Below are 16565 nucleotides of genomic sequence, written 5' to 3'. Positions count from 1 at the left end.
TTAATCCACCAATAACTCCCTAACCGTGTGTTTGACTGGTCCCAATTTTTGTAAGGACCGTCTCAGGAATGTATAGAACCTGTTCACCAAGTTTGGTGACGATCGGTCCGTTCATTCTTGAGATCTATATGCGAACACAAACACACAGCCAAACAAACAAACAAACACATGGAGCGAATCCTATACACAGCCCTATACCGGGGGTGTAATGAAGCTCAATCACAGTCTCCTCGATGCTAACCTCACTATATAGACTACACATCGTCACGCTCATAAGATAATAATCACCCCCCGCGGGTTAGGGGGAAGAATTTACCCGATGCTCCCCAGCATGTCGTAAGAGGCGACTAACGGATTCTGTTTCTCCTTTTACCCTTGTTAAGTGTTTCTTGTATAGAATATAGTCAATTTTTGTAAAGATTTTAGTCAAGCAGTATGTAAGAAATGTTAAGTGGTTTGTACTGGAAACTTGCATTCTCCCAGTAAGGCACACATTGTACTACGTTGCAAGCCCCTGGAGCAAATGTTTGATTAGTGCTTTTGTGAACTAGAAACAATTGACAAGTGGCTCTATCCCATCTCCCCCCTTTCCTCGTCGCGATATAACCTTCGTGGTTGAAAACGATGTTAAACACCAAATAAATAAAGAAAGAAAGAAAGATGATAATTGCCTAAGTAATGTTTTTATGTTTTGAGAAAAACGCAAAAAAACATTTCTTTGGTTTCTGATCAAGGTGCCTATCTCATTTTAGTTATAAGTTGCAAACTGCCTATCTGGAGCGGAGACAGCTGGATAAACGTGAGATAAAGAGCTGACAGCAACATTTTTAATTAGCAAAACTGCATAACAACCCATAAAGAGCTTTTGCATACCTTCACATTTTCAAAACAATTCTTCCAGTATCATAAAGAAAAGTGCCTAACTCAAGAAACAAGATCGGCAGTTTTGCTTACGTTACCTTTGGCAATGATTTCCGATGGTCTGAGAGTTTGCGCTGATAGATACTCTTCCAGTAGCTTCCCCTGTAGTTTCACTACATATGCCTGACACTGAGATAGATATTTTTCTTATGAGCGTGACGAAATCATTGTCCACACAGGTTGCGGTTTCTGCCTCATACACCTGTCCACACTCTCAATGGCGATGAGAAGGTTTCGCCACAACGCGGGCTTCGTGTCTTCAGCCATGGCCACCGTCGGAGGTGTCATGCACCTTGGGGACCCCCCTGCTCTACAGGTAAGCTTCAGTGACCATTCCAAAAAACACGAGTTGGTTTAGTGCGTCCCACGACCCCCTCAATGAGGTTTCAGTACGTGATTTCGGCTTCCAGTGCGTATAGGACACAGGGACGCGCAGTTTGGGTAGCCCTGGGCTGTTCACACGGTGCCGGTGTAACACGAGAAAATTACTCCCACGAGATTTTTACTCCGGAGTAAACATTTCGTACGAAAAAGTTACTCCCTTTACGAAAAAAGCACTCCCCCATTGCACGAGAAAATTACTCCCCAAGACAGGTGAGTTCCGAGTAAAAATTTCGTACAAAAATGTTACTCCCCTGACGAATAAATAACGAATAAATTACTTCACCCCAACACGAGCAATTTAACTTCCCATGCCAGGTGTACGACATTTTTACTCCCTTGTCCCCTGTTAGTCTTGGTGGTGGAGGGGGTGGAAGGAGGGTAGCGCGACATTCGTTTGTGCGAGATCACTTATTGGCATCATCCCTTCGCCCGCATCCCATTTTTGCGTACGAGATTTTTACTGGAAGTAAAAAAAATGGGGAGTAAACATTTCGTGGAGGGAGTAATTTTTTCGTGCCTTGGGGAGTTCTTTTCTCGTACGAAAAGTGTACTCGGAGTAAGAATTTCGTACGAAATATTTACTCCGGAGTAAATTTTTCGTGGAGTAAAAATTTCGTGTTACACCGGTCTTGATGGTTGCGAAATGTGCAGTACTGCAAAGGCACACATAAGCACAAAATGTTCGGCTTTCCATCTCAGTTCTGGCCAAGCTTTTAAAGTAGATAAGACTTGGGCTTGGGCTTACACCAGAACACAACAGCCTGCAGGGTTGTCTGTGTGCATAATTATTGGGTGTTTGTTTTTGTGAATTCATTGCGTGTGTGTGTGTGGGTGTGTGTGTGTATGTGTGTGTGTGTGTGTGTGTGTGTGTGTGTGTGTGTGTGTGTGTGTGTGTGTGTTTAATTTTAATTTATTTTTTAAAGAAATTAGTTTATTACAAAATCAAACTCAGTACAACAAGCAGCAGGTCTGTTTATTTTTGGTATGTGACCAAGTGGAGAGGCGGTTTTATAACACGTAAAGGCTGACCAGAACTGTTTTCATGACAAGGAGAAGAAAATTTTCTGTTTGTTGCATTCAGAAAATAAAGTTGGATTGAATTGAATTGAACTTAATTAAATTGAATTGAATTGAGTGTACCATTAACCGTTATGCCAATAAACTAACCGCCTGTGTATAACTATCAGAATATGACTTTCCTTCCATCTGTGTGTGTGCAGATACCTATCAGAGGTGTACTCGTGGCGAGGTTGTCTTATCCTGGCCAGCGGCATTTCCCTGCACACCGCCATCTTTGGTCTCCTGCTTACCTCCCCTCTTCTCAACACCCCGCAGCCATCGGGGATCCAGTCAGCGTCAAGTGACCTTGTTGCCAACGTTGCTGAGTATTTCATTACCTACGAGGCTGTTCCTTTAGATATACATAATGGTAGAGATCCCACACGGGGAAAATGGGATTCTGTACGGAAAATGGAAGGTTTGGTTGAAAAGGCGCCGGAGTCCAGAGGCGATGTCGTTGCCATGGTGACGGATGAATGTGACCTTGAGCATAGGGATAGGCGTGACAGCAAAGAAGACGAGGTTGAACTGATGAGTGCTGGTGAAGACAGGCAGTATTCGACAAGAGATGCACAGAACACAAGAGATGCACAGAATACAAGAGATGCACAAAACCCGAAAGATTCACATAATCTAGCGCATCGAACACAAAAGGAGAACATTTTCTTGCAGAATAGTGACTGCAAAGACAGCTTAAAATCAGACCAACGTGTTCAATCTCAGCTAGAACGCGTGAAAGACAACGATGAGATTGTTGAACAGAGTAACGAGGATGACCAAGAGCGTGAACAATTTCTGCACTCAGATCACACCCACAACGACACTCACCAACAAAAGAAACACTTCAAAAACAACAAAGACGTCAAAACCGACGATGGAAGCATAGAATCTCACGAAAAGAAACAGTTGAAAAGTAAATACTCCAACGATGGGAGCATAGAATTTCAAGACAATCAAGAACCCAAGAACACCAGGTCTATCTCTGGTTGGAAATCCCAGGCAGCGTTTCTGAGGAACCCTCTGTATCTCAGCGTTCTTGTGCTGACCGTGACGGCGTTGTCACTGATTGTTTGCTTCGCGTTTCTCGTGCTGGACTTCGCTCTTCTCCAGGGCTGGACAGTCGAGGACGGTGTCATGCTCAACTTCGCCTACCAGCTGTTCAATCTTGTCAGTAGGGTAGCGATGGGTGTGGCCAGTCTTCACAGACGCGTGCACAGTGTCATGCTATTGGTCGTCTGCGGCCTGATTGGCAGCTTAGGGCTGTGTCTGATTGGACAGGTAAGTACTACAGGTTCTGCTTTCTTCACTTAGGACGTGTGTTTTTTACGTACATCTCGATTGAACAACGTCACGTATATAAGTACAGCTTGAAGTTTGCTCTCGAATGACAATTTACATGTATATATTTTCGCTGCAACTTTCTTTACGTACGACGAATTTACATACATTTCAAGTCTGACTGGACAAACACTAAGATTTAATACATTTACAACATGTTCAAGGTATATTTGATATTTATGGAGACAAAAACTGCCAACCGACGATAAACAGTAGTGGACACCTCAATAAGCCTAATGAAGATTGGTCGCTTGGTCATTTGAGCATTCTGATACTCGTACTATACTTCGCCAAAACATTATTGCAACAAATTTCGTACTAAAATCAAAACATCACGTGACCCCTGTAAAGGAAATCTTTAACGCGAAAGGTGATCCAAATAGTGAAGTGAACGGCCTTTTCTGGCATAGAAAGTTTGAATTAATGCTTTAATCTGAGTGCGAAATTTAATGGTAGTGACATGTGCGGCCGCTTGCTAGGAAGTCACAAGCGCATTTCGTCAAGCCAAGTTGTGTCTTATTATTGTATGTCTGTGCACTGAAAAGACCGTTGGGTCGATACTTGTAATTTGTGAATGTTTTGTTTTGTTTTGTCAAATTAAACGTTCCAACAACTTACCATTCTAGTTTTTACATGTAGTCAAGTTTTGACTAAATGTTTTAACATAGAGGGGGGAATCGAGACGAGGGTCGTGGTGTATGTGTGTCTGTCTGTCTGTCTGTCTGTCTGTCTGTGTGTGTGTGTGTGTAGAGCGATTGAGAGTAAACTACTGGACCGATCTTTATTAAATTTGACATGAGACTTCCTGGGTATGATATCCTCAGACGTTTTTTTCAGTTTTTTGATAAATGTCTTTGATGACGTCATATCCGGCTTTTCGTGAAAGTTGAGGCGGCACTGTCACGCTCACATTTTTCAACCAAATTGGTTGAAAGTTTGGTCAAGTAATCTCCGACGAAGCCCGGACTTCGGTATTGCATTTCAGCTTGGTGGCTTAAAAATTAATGAATGACTTTGGTCATTAAAAATCTGAAAATTGTAAAACAAATATTTTTTTTATAAAACGATCCAAATTTACGTTCATCTTATTCTCCATCATTTGCTGATTCCAAAAACATATAAATATGTTATATTTGGATTAAAAACAAGCTCTGAAAATTAAAAATATAAAAATTATGATCAAAATTAAATTTTCGAAATCAATTTAAAAACACTTTCATCTTATTCCTTGTCGGTTCCTGATTCCAAAAACATATAGATATGATATGTTTGGATTGAAAACACGCTCAGAAAGTTAAAACGAAGAAAGGTACAGAAAAGCGTGCTATCCTTCTCAGCGCAACTACTACCCCGCTCTTCTTGTCAATTTCACTGCCTTTGCCATGAGCGGTGGACTGACGATGCTACGAGTACAGTCGAGACCGGATGTAAGAAAGTCGTCGGGACCCACTTTTTGTCTTTCATACATCCGGTCTTTACTAAATCCGGTTAACCGGATGTATGATAATATTGTGGATTGACTTTCATACATCCGGCCACGCGTCTGTTACTTGATAAAAGTAGGTTTTTTTTCATATCATTTTTGTATTTATTTGTTTTTTTATGTTTAAATGTTTTGATACATATCCTTGTTAGAAGAAAAGGTTTGTGAATAACAAGTGGAAAAGTACATGTACTTACATACACTGACACAGTCAGGACAACCGATAGAAAGAGCAACTGTTTGTGTAAGGAACTGTTCTGCTTTGCATAAGGCCGTGCACTCTCCGCCCCCCCCCCCCCCCCCGTCCCTCTGTGTGTGCGTGTGTGCGCGTACGTGCGTGTGTGTGTGTGTGTGAGTGTGTGTTTGTGTGTGGCTCAACTGTATTGTGTGTGTTCCCTCCACAACCCTTTTGCGCTTTTGACAATGTTTTTGGTCGTGGAAGCTTTGTAATGACCGTTGGCGTAGCAAATAACATTTTCTGAGTTCTCTCTCTCTCTCTTTCTCTCTCTCTCTATCTCTCTCTCTCTCTCTCTTTCTCTTTCTCTCTCTCCAAAACGCACACATTTATAACACACACACACACACGCGCGCGCACTGAATACAAAAAAGTGAGTTAAACTTAAAACCAGTATGGATTAAAACAACAACAACAACATAAAACAAGTCGCGTAAGGCGAAATTACTACATTTAGTCAAGCTGTGGAACTCACAGAATGAAACTGACCGTAGTCCGCCGCTAGTGCAAAAGGCAGTGAAAGTGACGAGCCTGTTTCTGTGCTTCATAGCACGCTTTACTGTACCTCTCTTCGTTTTAACTTTCTGAGCGTGTTTTCAATCCAAACATATCATATCTATATGTTTTTGGAATCAGGAACCGACAAGGAATAAGATGAAATAGTTTTTAAAACGATTTCGGAAATTTAATTTTAATAATAATTTTTATATTTTTAATTTTCAGAGCTTGTTTTTAATCCAAATATAACATATGTATATGTTTTTTGAATCAGAAAATGACGAAGAATAAGATGAAATTGTTTTTGGATCGTTTGATAAAAAAATAATTTTAATTACAAGTTTCCGATTTTTAATGACCAAACTCACTCATTAGTTTTTAAGCCACCAAGCTGAAATGCAATACCAAACTCCGGCCTTTGTCGAAGATTGCTTTGCCAAAATTTCAATCAATTTAATTGAAAAATGAGGGTGTGACAGTGCCGCCTCAACTTTTACAAAAAGCCGGATATGACGTCATCAAAGGTATTTATCGAAAAAATGAAAACAACGTCCGGGGATATCATACCCAGGAACTCTCATGTCAAATTTCATAAAGATCGGTCCAGTAGTTTAGTCTGAATCGCTCTACACATACACACAGACAGACAGACACACACACACAAACACACACATACACCACGACCCTCGTCTCGATTCCCCCCTCTATGTTAAAACATTTAGTCAAAACTTGACTAAATGTAAAAACAAGTCGCGTAAGGCGAAATTACAACATTTAGTCAAGCTGTCGAACTAACAGAATGAAACTGAACTCACTGCATTTTTACAGCAAGAGCGTATACTCGTAGCATCGTCAGTCCACCGCTCGATGCACAGGCAGTGAAATTGACAAGAAGATCGGGGTAGTAGTTGCGCTGAGAAGGATAGCATGCTTTTCTTTATCTCTATTCTTTTTAACTTTCTAAGCGTGTTTTTAATCCAAACATATCACATCTATATGCTTTTGGAATCAGGAACCCACAAGGAATAAGATGAAATTGTTTTTAAATCGATTTCGGAAATTTTATTTTAATAATAATGTTTATATTTTTAAATTTCAGAGCTTGTTTTTAATCCGAATATAACACATTTATATGTTTTTGGAATCAGAACATGATGAAGAATAAGATGAACGTAAATTTGGATCGTTTTAAAAAAAAAATGTTTTTTTTACAATTTTCAGATTTTTAATGACCAAAGTCATCAATTAATTTTTAAGCCACCAAGCTGAAATGCAATACTGAAGTCCGGCCTTCGTGGAAGATTGCTGGGCCAAATTTTCAATCAATTTGATTGAAAAATGAGGGTGTGACAGTGCCGCCTCAACTTTTACAAAAAGCCGGATATGACGTCATCAAAGGTATTTATCGAAAAAAAGATCCGGGGATATCATTCCCAGGAACTCTCATGTCAAATTTCATAAAGATCGGTCCAGTAGTTTGGTCTGAATCGCTCTACACACACACAGAGACAGACAGACAGACAGACAGACACACACACACACACACACACACACACACACACACACACACACATACACCACAACCCTCGTCTCGATTCCCCCCTCTACGTTAAAACATTTAGTCAAAACTTGACTAAATGTAAAAACTGAGTCACACCCACGACCAATGCCGCTGGTTCTAATTGTACAAAAAAATGCCTTCCTGGGCTATTATGGCTCTTTAGTCATGACAAATTTATAACAGGCTAAAATGACTGAATAGACAAACAAAACAGATTATTAATGGAGTTAAACATAAAATCAGTTTAATGGATAAAATCAACAACAACAAGGAAGGAAGGGAAATTACTCTTACCACACTTTGGTGACTTGGGTCTACTTTCGTTTTCTTACAACCGGTCTTGCAACAACGCATTTGTGCTGCTCGGGACCAGAGATTTGCTTTCATACAACCGGACTTTTATACATCCGATTTTCATACAACCGGAAAATTCTAAGTAATAACAAAGAGTAGCTTCTGCCGGGACCCTGCCTACCCCTTTCATACATCCAGACTTTCATACATCCGGTGTTTTATACATCCGGTCTATACTGTATACGGTCTTGCTGCGTTGCATTGCGTTCAGTTTCATTCTGTGAGTTCCACAGCTACTTGACTAAATGTTGTATTTTCGCCTTACGCGACTTGTTTTGATTTCTTGCTAACACATTTTCAGGCTTCCAGCTTTCCCGTGGCCTGTGTGTTCTACTCGTGCATGGGGGCGGGGTACGGGGGGGTCGTGGGGATGTTCCCCCCCGCTGTCCTGGCCGCCACGGGGCCCGCTGCCTACCCCCTTGCCCTGGGCCTGCTCTGTACGGTGGAGGGCGTCTTTGATGTTGTGGCAGGTATTTCTACAGGTGAGTGTATAGGTATTTCTACAGGTGAGTGTACAGGTATTTCTACAGGTGAGTGTGTTAGTGGTTGGTATTGGTACTGGTGTCATGGGCGGGGAAATAGCTCAGTCGCTAGCGGCGCTGGCTTCAAAATCAGTTGTCGTTATCGACTTGGGTTCGATCCTCACGTTCGGCGAGGGATTTATTTCCCAGAGTCAACTTTGTGCAGGCTCTCCTTGGTGTCCGAACGTCCCCGTGTGCACGCATGCGCACGATAAAGGACCCAAGTTCACAGCAAAAGTCTCAGGGCTTGCAAACATGAAGACACGCAAGAAGGAAAAAAACAAAAAAATAGTTAGCGCCGTATACTGCCGCAGGAAAAAACAAAAAATTGGGTAGCACCGCATATTGTATGGCAACTCGCTTTCCCCAGGGAGAAAGCAGCCCGAATTTCCATGAGGGTAACCTCACAAGACTATATGAATCTTATCCTTATCGTCCTGTGCAGTTCTTCCTCAAGGAAATTCGGGCTGCTTTCTCCCTGGGGAAAGCGAGCTGCCATACAGCAGAGCACCACACTTCATTTCTCTCAGTTGCCTGGATGCGTGTATCCATGCTTCCAAGCCCTGAGATTTTCCCTATGAATTTTGGATATTTATCGTGCGTATGCGTAGGCTACATCATACGGAGGTGTTCGAACACCGAAGAGAACGGGCAAAAAGGTGACTCTGAAAAATAAAATCCTTACCGAATGTTAGGGGTCGAATCTACGCCGATAGCGATAACTGGTTTCCAGCAAGAGACCCTACCAACGGAGATCCCTTCCCTCCCGGATTGTGGCGATGGTGGTGGTAATGGTGTTCTTTCTGTTCTGGGACTGTCGTTTCTGTCTGTGTTGTTTGTTGTTGTTGTTGTTGTGTTCATGGCGGTGATATGTGTACGTGAATGTGTGTGTATGTGTGTATACGTGACTCTGTGTGTGTGTGTACGTGACTCCGTGTGTGTGTGTGTGTGTGTGTGTGTGTGTGTGTGTGTGTGTGTGTGTGTGTGCGTGCGTGCGTGTGTGTGTGTGTGTGTGTGACTATGTGTGTGTGTACGTGACTATGTGTGTGTGTGTGTGTGTATGTACATGACTATGTGTGTGCGTGTGTGTGTGTGTACGTGACTATGTGTGCATGTGTACGTGACTATGTGTGTGTGTGTACGTGACTATGTGTGTGTACGTGACTATGTGTGTGTGTGTGTGTGTGTACGTGACTATGTATGTGTACGTGGCTTTGTGTTTGTGTGTGTACGTGACTGTGTGTGGGTGTGACAGACAGACAGACAGACAGACGGGCAGATTGGGCAGGGGAGGGTTCTGCAGACGCACTGACTATGCTTGTACTAGTTGACTGGTTGTGTGGTATGTTAGTTGGTATGGTATGAGCAACTGTAATGGACTGAGCGACGAAAGGCCACTAAAAACAAATTTGACAATACCCGAATCAAACAGATGCAAACTCCAGTTTCCCCTTACTTACAAAAGAACATAAAACTGCGAGTTTGCCTCACAACTATAAAAGCATGGGACATAACCATTGGTATTTCTGTTACAGGTTTCCTGGTGGATTTGGTGCAGTCCTACAGCATTATCTCTCTTGTTTATGGAACTATCACCTTTGCTGCCACCTGTCTCCTATTGGTGGTTTTCCGGTGCTGTCAGCCAATTAAAACATTGGAGCGAATTTAATGCAGGGTAACTGAACAGTTCTGCCTGGACCTTCATTATAAAAATTCATTGAATCTCAAACATTATAAAATTCATTGAATCTCAACCTTCATTATAAAATGCATTGAATCTCAAACTTTATAAAATTAATTGAATCTCAAACCCATTGTACAATGTACCATAGGGCCCGATAGCTCAGTTGGTAGACCCCTTGAATGTGGTCCACCGGTTGGAATCCGGGCTAAGATGGAAACGGGCCAACATTTCTGTGCATATTTAGAAACGGTATCTATGTCCCACCCCATGTACCCACTGTGGAGTATCAAAACACATCGGCCATTGTGTCAGAAGTGCAGGTGGCGGATTACACCTTACGACGTACAAACCTGGGTAACGCGACTCTGTTGCTGGTGGTAGCTGTCCACCGGAAGGACTCGAAACGACCCGACTTTACGAGCGATGGGACAATAAAGTAATGAAAATGAATAGAGATCTGTCCATTAACACGTGGTCAGAGCATCCGTCCACTTGAACACATAAAAGCTTCAGCCAAGCTGTTTTCTCTACATAGTAAGATTTTGGTTTCTTCGGAAGAAAATGTGGATATTGGCACAGTTGGGATCTAAGGATACAATCCCAATTCTGCACTACATTCAAGCAGGTTGGAAGTGGTTTGGTGTTATTCCTTTGCTATTTTGTTTTTGTGGGGTTCCTTTTGGTATAATGTCAGAGTTCAAGGATGCTCTTATCACAGATCTCTGGTGATTCACACTATTGTTTGAACGACGTGCAAGGTTTTTGGCATAAATGTGACAGAGTGATTATTTTGTCTGTTGTAATTATTGTGTATGTTAAATGTAACGTTGTTATTGAAGATTAACTATTTAATTTTATAGTTTCACACACACACACACACACACACACACACACACACACACACACACACACACATTCACTCACTCAGTGTTATTGTAATAGTCAGGGAAACAAGTTAAATTACTCTTGTATGTAGTTTTATAGTTTAAGCCGATGGCAGTAAAGAATTTTAGGTATTTTCCTGTTGGACTGGTTTGCTGACCAAACCAGGCAACCGGCTAACTGTGAACTTTTTGTATTTTATCTGTAGCAGACGAGTTTTGCTGCGGGATGGATGTATCGCTTTTGTAATGTAGAATACGCACCAATCAGGAGCGTACAGCAATCCTTTTGTCAAAAGCTTACTGCGGATGCGTGATAACGTGATTATTGAGATTGCCAACGGAACTAGAGAATGGAAGACATGAACAATCAATAAAGAATCTAGAAAACCAACGTGACTGCCGTTTTCCTGCGTGATTGATGCGAGCCTCTGAACGAACTCCACAGAAAGTTCAGCAAGGTTACATTAAAATGGCCTCTGAAGAACTTTGAAATCTCTACTACAGCAATGAACAACAATGTTGTTTGTGTGTACAGGACTTTCAGTGTAAAAGGTTTGGCTCACGATCTCCGCTCTGGACAGGCTTTTACATGCAATAAGTCCAGCCCTCCACTTGTACACACAAATCACCTCTCTGGACAGAAAGCAGTCAGCGTGTTGATTACGGGTGTGTGTCCAAGTGGCGGGGTGGTCTGATCCCGGTTAAGCTTGTCATGGCCAGGCTTTTACATGCAATAAGTCTAGCCCTCCACTTGTAAACAGAAATCCCCTCTCTGGACTGAAAGCAGTCAGCGTTTTGATTACGGGTGTGTGTCCAAGTGGCGGGGTGCTCTTATCCCGGTTAAGCTTGTCAAGGCCAGGGCAGATCGTAGATAGTCAGCAGACTTTTCGGGAAGGACTGTTCCATAAAGTTTCCTGACAGGCTTGTCATTTTAAAGAATATCAAGTCCACCTAAGATGGAAATAACCGAACACTTGTTGCGACAATTTCCACAAAGGTAAAAGTAACGTCTTTATGATGGAAATAACCGAACACTTGTTCAGACAAAGGTAAAAGTAACGTCTTAATGATGGAAATAACCGAACACGTGTTCAGACAAAGGTAAAAGTAACGTCTTAATGATGGAAATAACCGAACACTTGTTCAGATAAAGGTAAAAGTTACGTCTTAATGGTGGAAATAACCGAACACTTGTTAAGATAAAGGTAAAAGTAACGTCGTAATGATGGAAATAACCGAACATTTGTTAAGATAAAGGTAAAAGTTACGTCTTTATGATGAAAATAACCGAACACTTGTTCAGACAAAGGTACAAGTAACGTTTTGCCGGATGCCGCTTTTGACTACACACGCCCGACGATGCGGGTTTGTCTGAACCCATACATTTGAAAGAGGGTTTTTACCGTTTATTTCTCTAACGACGATGCGGGTTTGTCTGAACCCATACATTTGAAAGAGGGTTTTTACCGTTTATTTCTCTAACGACGGGGTTGGTTCAGGGAAACCCACAGCGCTACTTCAGTGGGTGCATCGAGTTTCTCCCTTCACCGACTTCTTGCAGGGGAGGGAGAGGGGAAGGGAGAGGGGGAGGGAGAGGGGGGGGGAGAGACTGAGAGAGACTGAGAGAGACTGAGAGACTAAGAAAGAGAGAGAGAGAGAGAGAGACTAAGAAAGAGAGAGAGACTAAGAAAGAGAGAGAGAGAGAGACTAAGAAAGAGAGAGAGAGACTAAGAAAGAGAGAGAGAAAGAGAGAGACTAAGAAAGAGAGAGAGAGAGACTGAGAAAGAGAGAGAGACTAAGAAAGAGAGAGAGAGACTAAGAAAGAGAGAGAGAGAGAGACTAAGAAAGAGAGAGAGAGAGACTAAGAAAGAGAGAGAGACACTAAGAAAGAGAGAGAGAGACTAAGAAAGAGAGAGAGACTAAGAAAGAGAGAGAGAGAGAGACTAAGAAAGAGAGAGAGGGAGACTAAGAAAGAGAGAGAGAGAGAGACAAAGAAAGAGAGAGAGAGACTAAGAAAGAGAGAGAGAGAGACTAAGAAAGAGAGAGAGAGACAAAGAAAGAGAGAGAGAGAGACTAAGAAAGAGAGAGAGAGACAAAGAAAGAGAGAGAGAGAGATTAAGAAAGAGAGAGAGAGAGAGACTAAGAAAGAGAGAGAGAGAGACTAAGAAAGAGAGAGAGAGACTAAGAAAGAGAGAGAGAGAGAGAGACTAAGAAAGAGAGAGAGAGAGAGAGAGACAAAGAAAGAGAGAGAGAGACAAAGAAAGAGAGAGAGAGACTAAGAAAGAGAGAGAGACTAAGAAAGAGAGAGAGAGAGAGACTAAGAAAGAGAGAGAGAGAGACTAAGAAAGAGAGAGAGAGAGACTAAGAAAGAGAGAGAGAGAGAATAAGAAAGAGAGAGAGAGAGACTAAGAGAGAGAGAGACTAAGAAAGAGAGAGAGAGAGAGACTAAGAAAGAGAGAGAGAGACTAAGAAAGAGAGAGAGAGACTAAGAAAGAGAGAGAGAGAGAGACTAAGAAAGAGAGAGAGAGAGAGAGAGACTAAGAAAGAGAGAGAGAGAGACTAAGAAAGAGAGAGAGAGAGAGACTAAGAGAGAGAGAGAGAGAGACTAAGAAAGAGAGAGAGAGAGACTAAGAAAGAGAGAGAGATACTAAGAAAGAGAGAGAGAAAGACTAAGAAAGAGAGAGACTAAAAAAGAGAGAGAGAGAGACTAAGAAAGAGAGAGAGAGAGAGACTAAGAAAGAGAGAGAGAGACTAAGAAAGAGAGAGAGAGACTAAGAAAGAGAGAGAGAGAGACTAAGAAAGAGAGAGAGAGATTAAGAAAGAGAGAGAGAGACTAAGAAAGAGAGACAGAGAGAGAGACTAAGAAAGAGAGAGAGAGAGACTAAGAAAGAGAGAGAGAGAGACTAAGAAAGAGAGACAGAGAGAGAGACTAAGAGAGAGAGACAGAGAGAGAGACAGAGAGAGAGAGAGACTAAGAGAGAGAGAGAGACAGAGAGAGAGAGAGACAGACAGTCAGATAGACAGACAGTCAGTTAGACGGATAGACAGATAGACGGATAGACAGACAGACAGACAGACAGACAGACAGACAGAGCAACTGACAACAGACATACAGACAGAGAGATACGGACAGACAGACAGAGAGACAGACAGTCTCTTGGAGACAAACAGGCAGACAGACACTGTTCCGCCGCTTTGGTAATTATGGGTGTAGCAGAACCCGCGCCGTCGGCAGAGGGATAGTTACAATCACTACTACTCTTTAAAAGTATGGGTTTGTGTGAACCCGCCGCGCCATCGGTAGTGTTTATGTAAATTATCATAATCAATTAATTTTAATGTTTTGTCATGTACACACTAAAAATTTGCAGACAGAGAGCAAATTAGGTGTGTGAGAGATACTTAAAATTTCAAAACGATACCTTTATTGGTTCCAGAGTTACAATGATTTTAGTGTGTCTCTGGGTACAGGTGAACCCAGGAAGCACGGCAAAGGTTAATGATGGAAATAACCGAACACTTGTTCAGACAAAGGTAAAAGTAACGTCTTTATGGAGGAAATAACCGAACAGGTGGAAGACAAAGGTAAAAGTAAAGTCTTTATTATGGAAATAACCGAACACTTATGACAAATAGGTAAAAGTATCGTCTTTATTATGGAAATAGCCGAACACTTGTTCAGACAAAGGTAAAAGTAACGTCTTAATGATGGAAATAACCAAACGCTTGTTCAGACAAAGGTAAAAGTAACGTCTTTATGATGGAAATAACCGAACACTTGTTGAGACAAAGGTAAAAGTAAAGAAAAGACGGCGCCGCACCCTTGTTTATCCTGCTGGACAATGTCAATATTTATAAAACTACAAACAAGAAGATTTTTTTCTATAAAAAGTGGGAAATAACGAGCTATTTATTTAAGCAATAAAGCGTGTAATCTGAGATGTTTATACGTTTGTTAATAAACTACATTATCTGTTGAAGATAAAAGGCCAGTTGAGCGGGGAGGGGATTATGCTGGAGGGTCAGCGAAGATCGGAATTTAGATATATATATATATAAGTACATGAATAATTTTAAAGTTCTGTCAGTTGTTGTTTTATTTTTATTTGAACAATGTGATCTTATATTGATGTGATCTTCTTCTCATATTTTGTATTGGCTTTGATGCAATCATTAAAACAAAAAGATTATTTTACACACGGTACGTGTTCGGTTGTTCTATGTTTGTTTGGGTGTTTTTTTCTTTTCAAATTGAACCTGAATGCAATTTATTGAGTACATGTACTTTGATTATGGTTGGATTATTTATTTGTGTCTTTCTTTGTTAAAAAGTCTTTCTTTGTTGATGTTTATTTCTTTGTCGACACTTTTCCTTTGGAATGCATGATTAGGAATTTGGGCTGATGGAATCTGGTTCTAGGAATCTGGTTCTAGGAATTCACATTATTTTAAGAAAACAAACATTTTAGTGATACAGTAATAGTAACTTTAGTAAAAAATTTTAAAAAAAAGTGTGAAAGTCATTATTCAGTTGTTTTTATTATTGTAGAATACATATTTAAAAGAAATCATATATATATATATTTAATCGTTCATGTATTTGAATCTCAACAATGACACCGAGAACATTCCCACATCAGAAACCCCTCGCAACATCAAGCATTTGAGCCATATTGCCAGCGAGATTCCCCCATTGCTCGAAGGCTGCACTCCCGGGTTGTTGATTGGCTACGATCATGCAGAGCTATTCATGCCAGAGAGAGTTATCAAGGGAGACCCATACGCCGTTCTCACACCGTTGGGTTGGACCATACTGGGACAAGTGTCGCCAAAACAGTCTGTCCATGACGTGATGCACGTGTCTCTAACAGAATATTGTCTCAGCGAGTACGAAGGTGAATCAGTCGCTTCCGTATATCGCACGACACTCGCCGAACCCAGCATCTCCGACGCCCTCCATGTCATGGAAAGGATTTTGAGAAGACCAGTACGAAGAAGACCACAACGAAGAAGACCACGACGAAGAAGACCACGATGAAGAAGACCAGTACGAAGAAGACAAGTACAAAGAAGACCACAACGAAGAAGACCACAACGAAGAAGAAAGTGGCTTCTTCCCCAACAAACGTTGCTGTCGGAGATGTCGTCGTGCTACGTGATGAAGCCGTATGCAGATCAGATTGGCCTCTTGGACTCGTGACGGAGGTCCGCCCCAGCGACGATGGACTCGTGCGAACCTACAAGCTGAAGACTGTCAAGGTCACCTCGAAGACGAGCCATTCCACCTTCTACTACTGGCGCCCCATCTCCAAGCTGACCGTGCTAGTGAAGGCAGACCCAGACACCTAATGACTTTTCCAGTGAACTTTACTGACTCGACAGACTTTTTTGTGCATGCTTTGGTTTGAAGTAATACGTTCGCTTCTGTTGACAGGTAGCGCTGTTTTGATTTTGGGAGAAAATTTCGTCTAAATGCAAATATTTTTTTGTGACTTTGTGATTTCTCTGCATTTGTATATATGTTTTTGGTTCCGCATTTCGGAACGAAAGCTCTTGTTGACAGAGGCAAGCGCTTAATGAATCGGTTTTGTTTAGTCCTTCCCGCGTGCGAATGCCTGTGTTTATGATTAAGAAGACTGAAGA

General features: G+C 41.6%; 1 protein-coding gene across 1 annotated transcript; it reads left to right on the top strand.

Annotated features, from left to right (window-relative positions):
• The first annotated feature begins 1084 nt into the window (after positions 1–1084).
• Positions 1085–12482, top strand: LOC138979738 (uncharacterized). The gene is made up of 4 exons (XM_070352479.1): positions 1085–1237; positions 2526–3642; positions 8135–8315; positions 9890–12482. Exons 2-4 carry the CDS (start codon positions 2776–2778, stop codon positions 10021–10023), a joined length of 1182 nt encoding a protein of 393 aa, XP_070208580.1. The 5' UTR covers positions 1085–1237; positions 2526–2775; the 3' UTR covers positions 10024–12482.
• Positions 12483–16565: the final 4083 nt, after the last annotated feature.

The sequence above is a fragment of the Littorina saxatilis genome, linkage group LG11 (genome assembly GCF_037325665.1).
Source record: "Littorina saxatilis isolate snail1 linkage group LG11, US_GU_Lsax_2.0, whole genome shotgun sequence".
Classification (NCBI taxonomy): domain Eukaryota; kingdom Metazoa; phylum Mollusca; class Gastropoda; order Littorinimorpha; family Littorinidae; genus Littorina; species Littorina saxatilis.
This window is presented reverse-complemented; position numbering and strand designations above follow the sequence as displayed.

Excerpts from the sequence above, each read along its gene's own strand:
- LOC138979738 (XM_070352479.1), top strand. The coding sequence starts at position 2,776 with ATGGAAGGTTTGGTTGAAAAGGCGCCGGAGTCCAGAGGCGATGTCGTT. Across the intron at positions 3,643-8,134 it reads GGCTGTGTCTGATTGGACAG|GCTTCCAGCTTTCCCGTGGC; the intron begins GTAAGTACTACA and ends ACACATTTTCAG. Across the intron at positions 8,316-9,889 it reads TGTGGCAGGTATTTCTACAG|GTTTCCTGGTGGATTTGGTG; the intron begins GTGAGTGTATAG and ends TTTCTGTTACAG.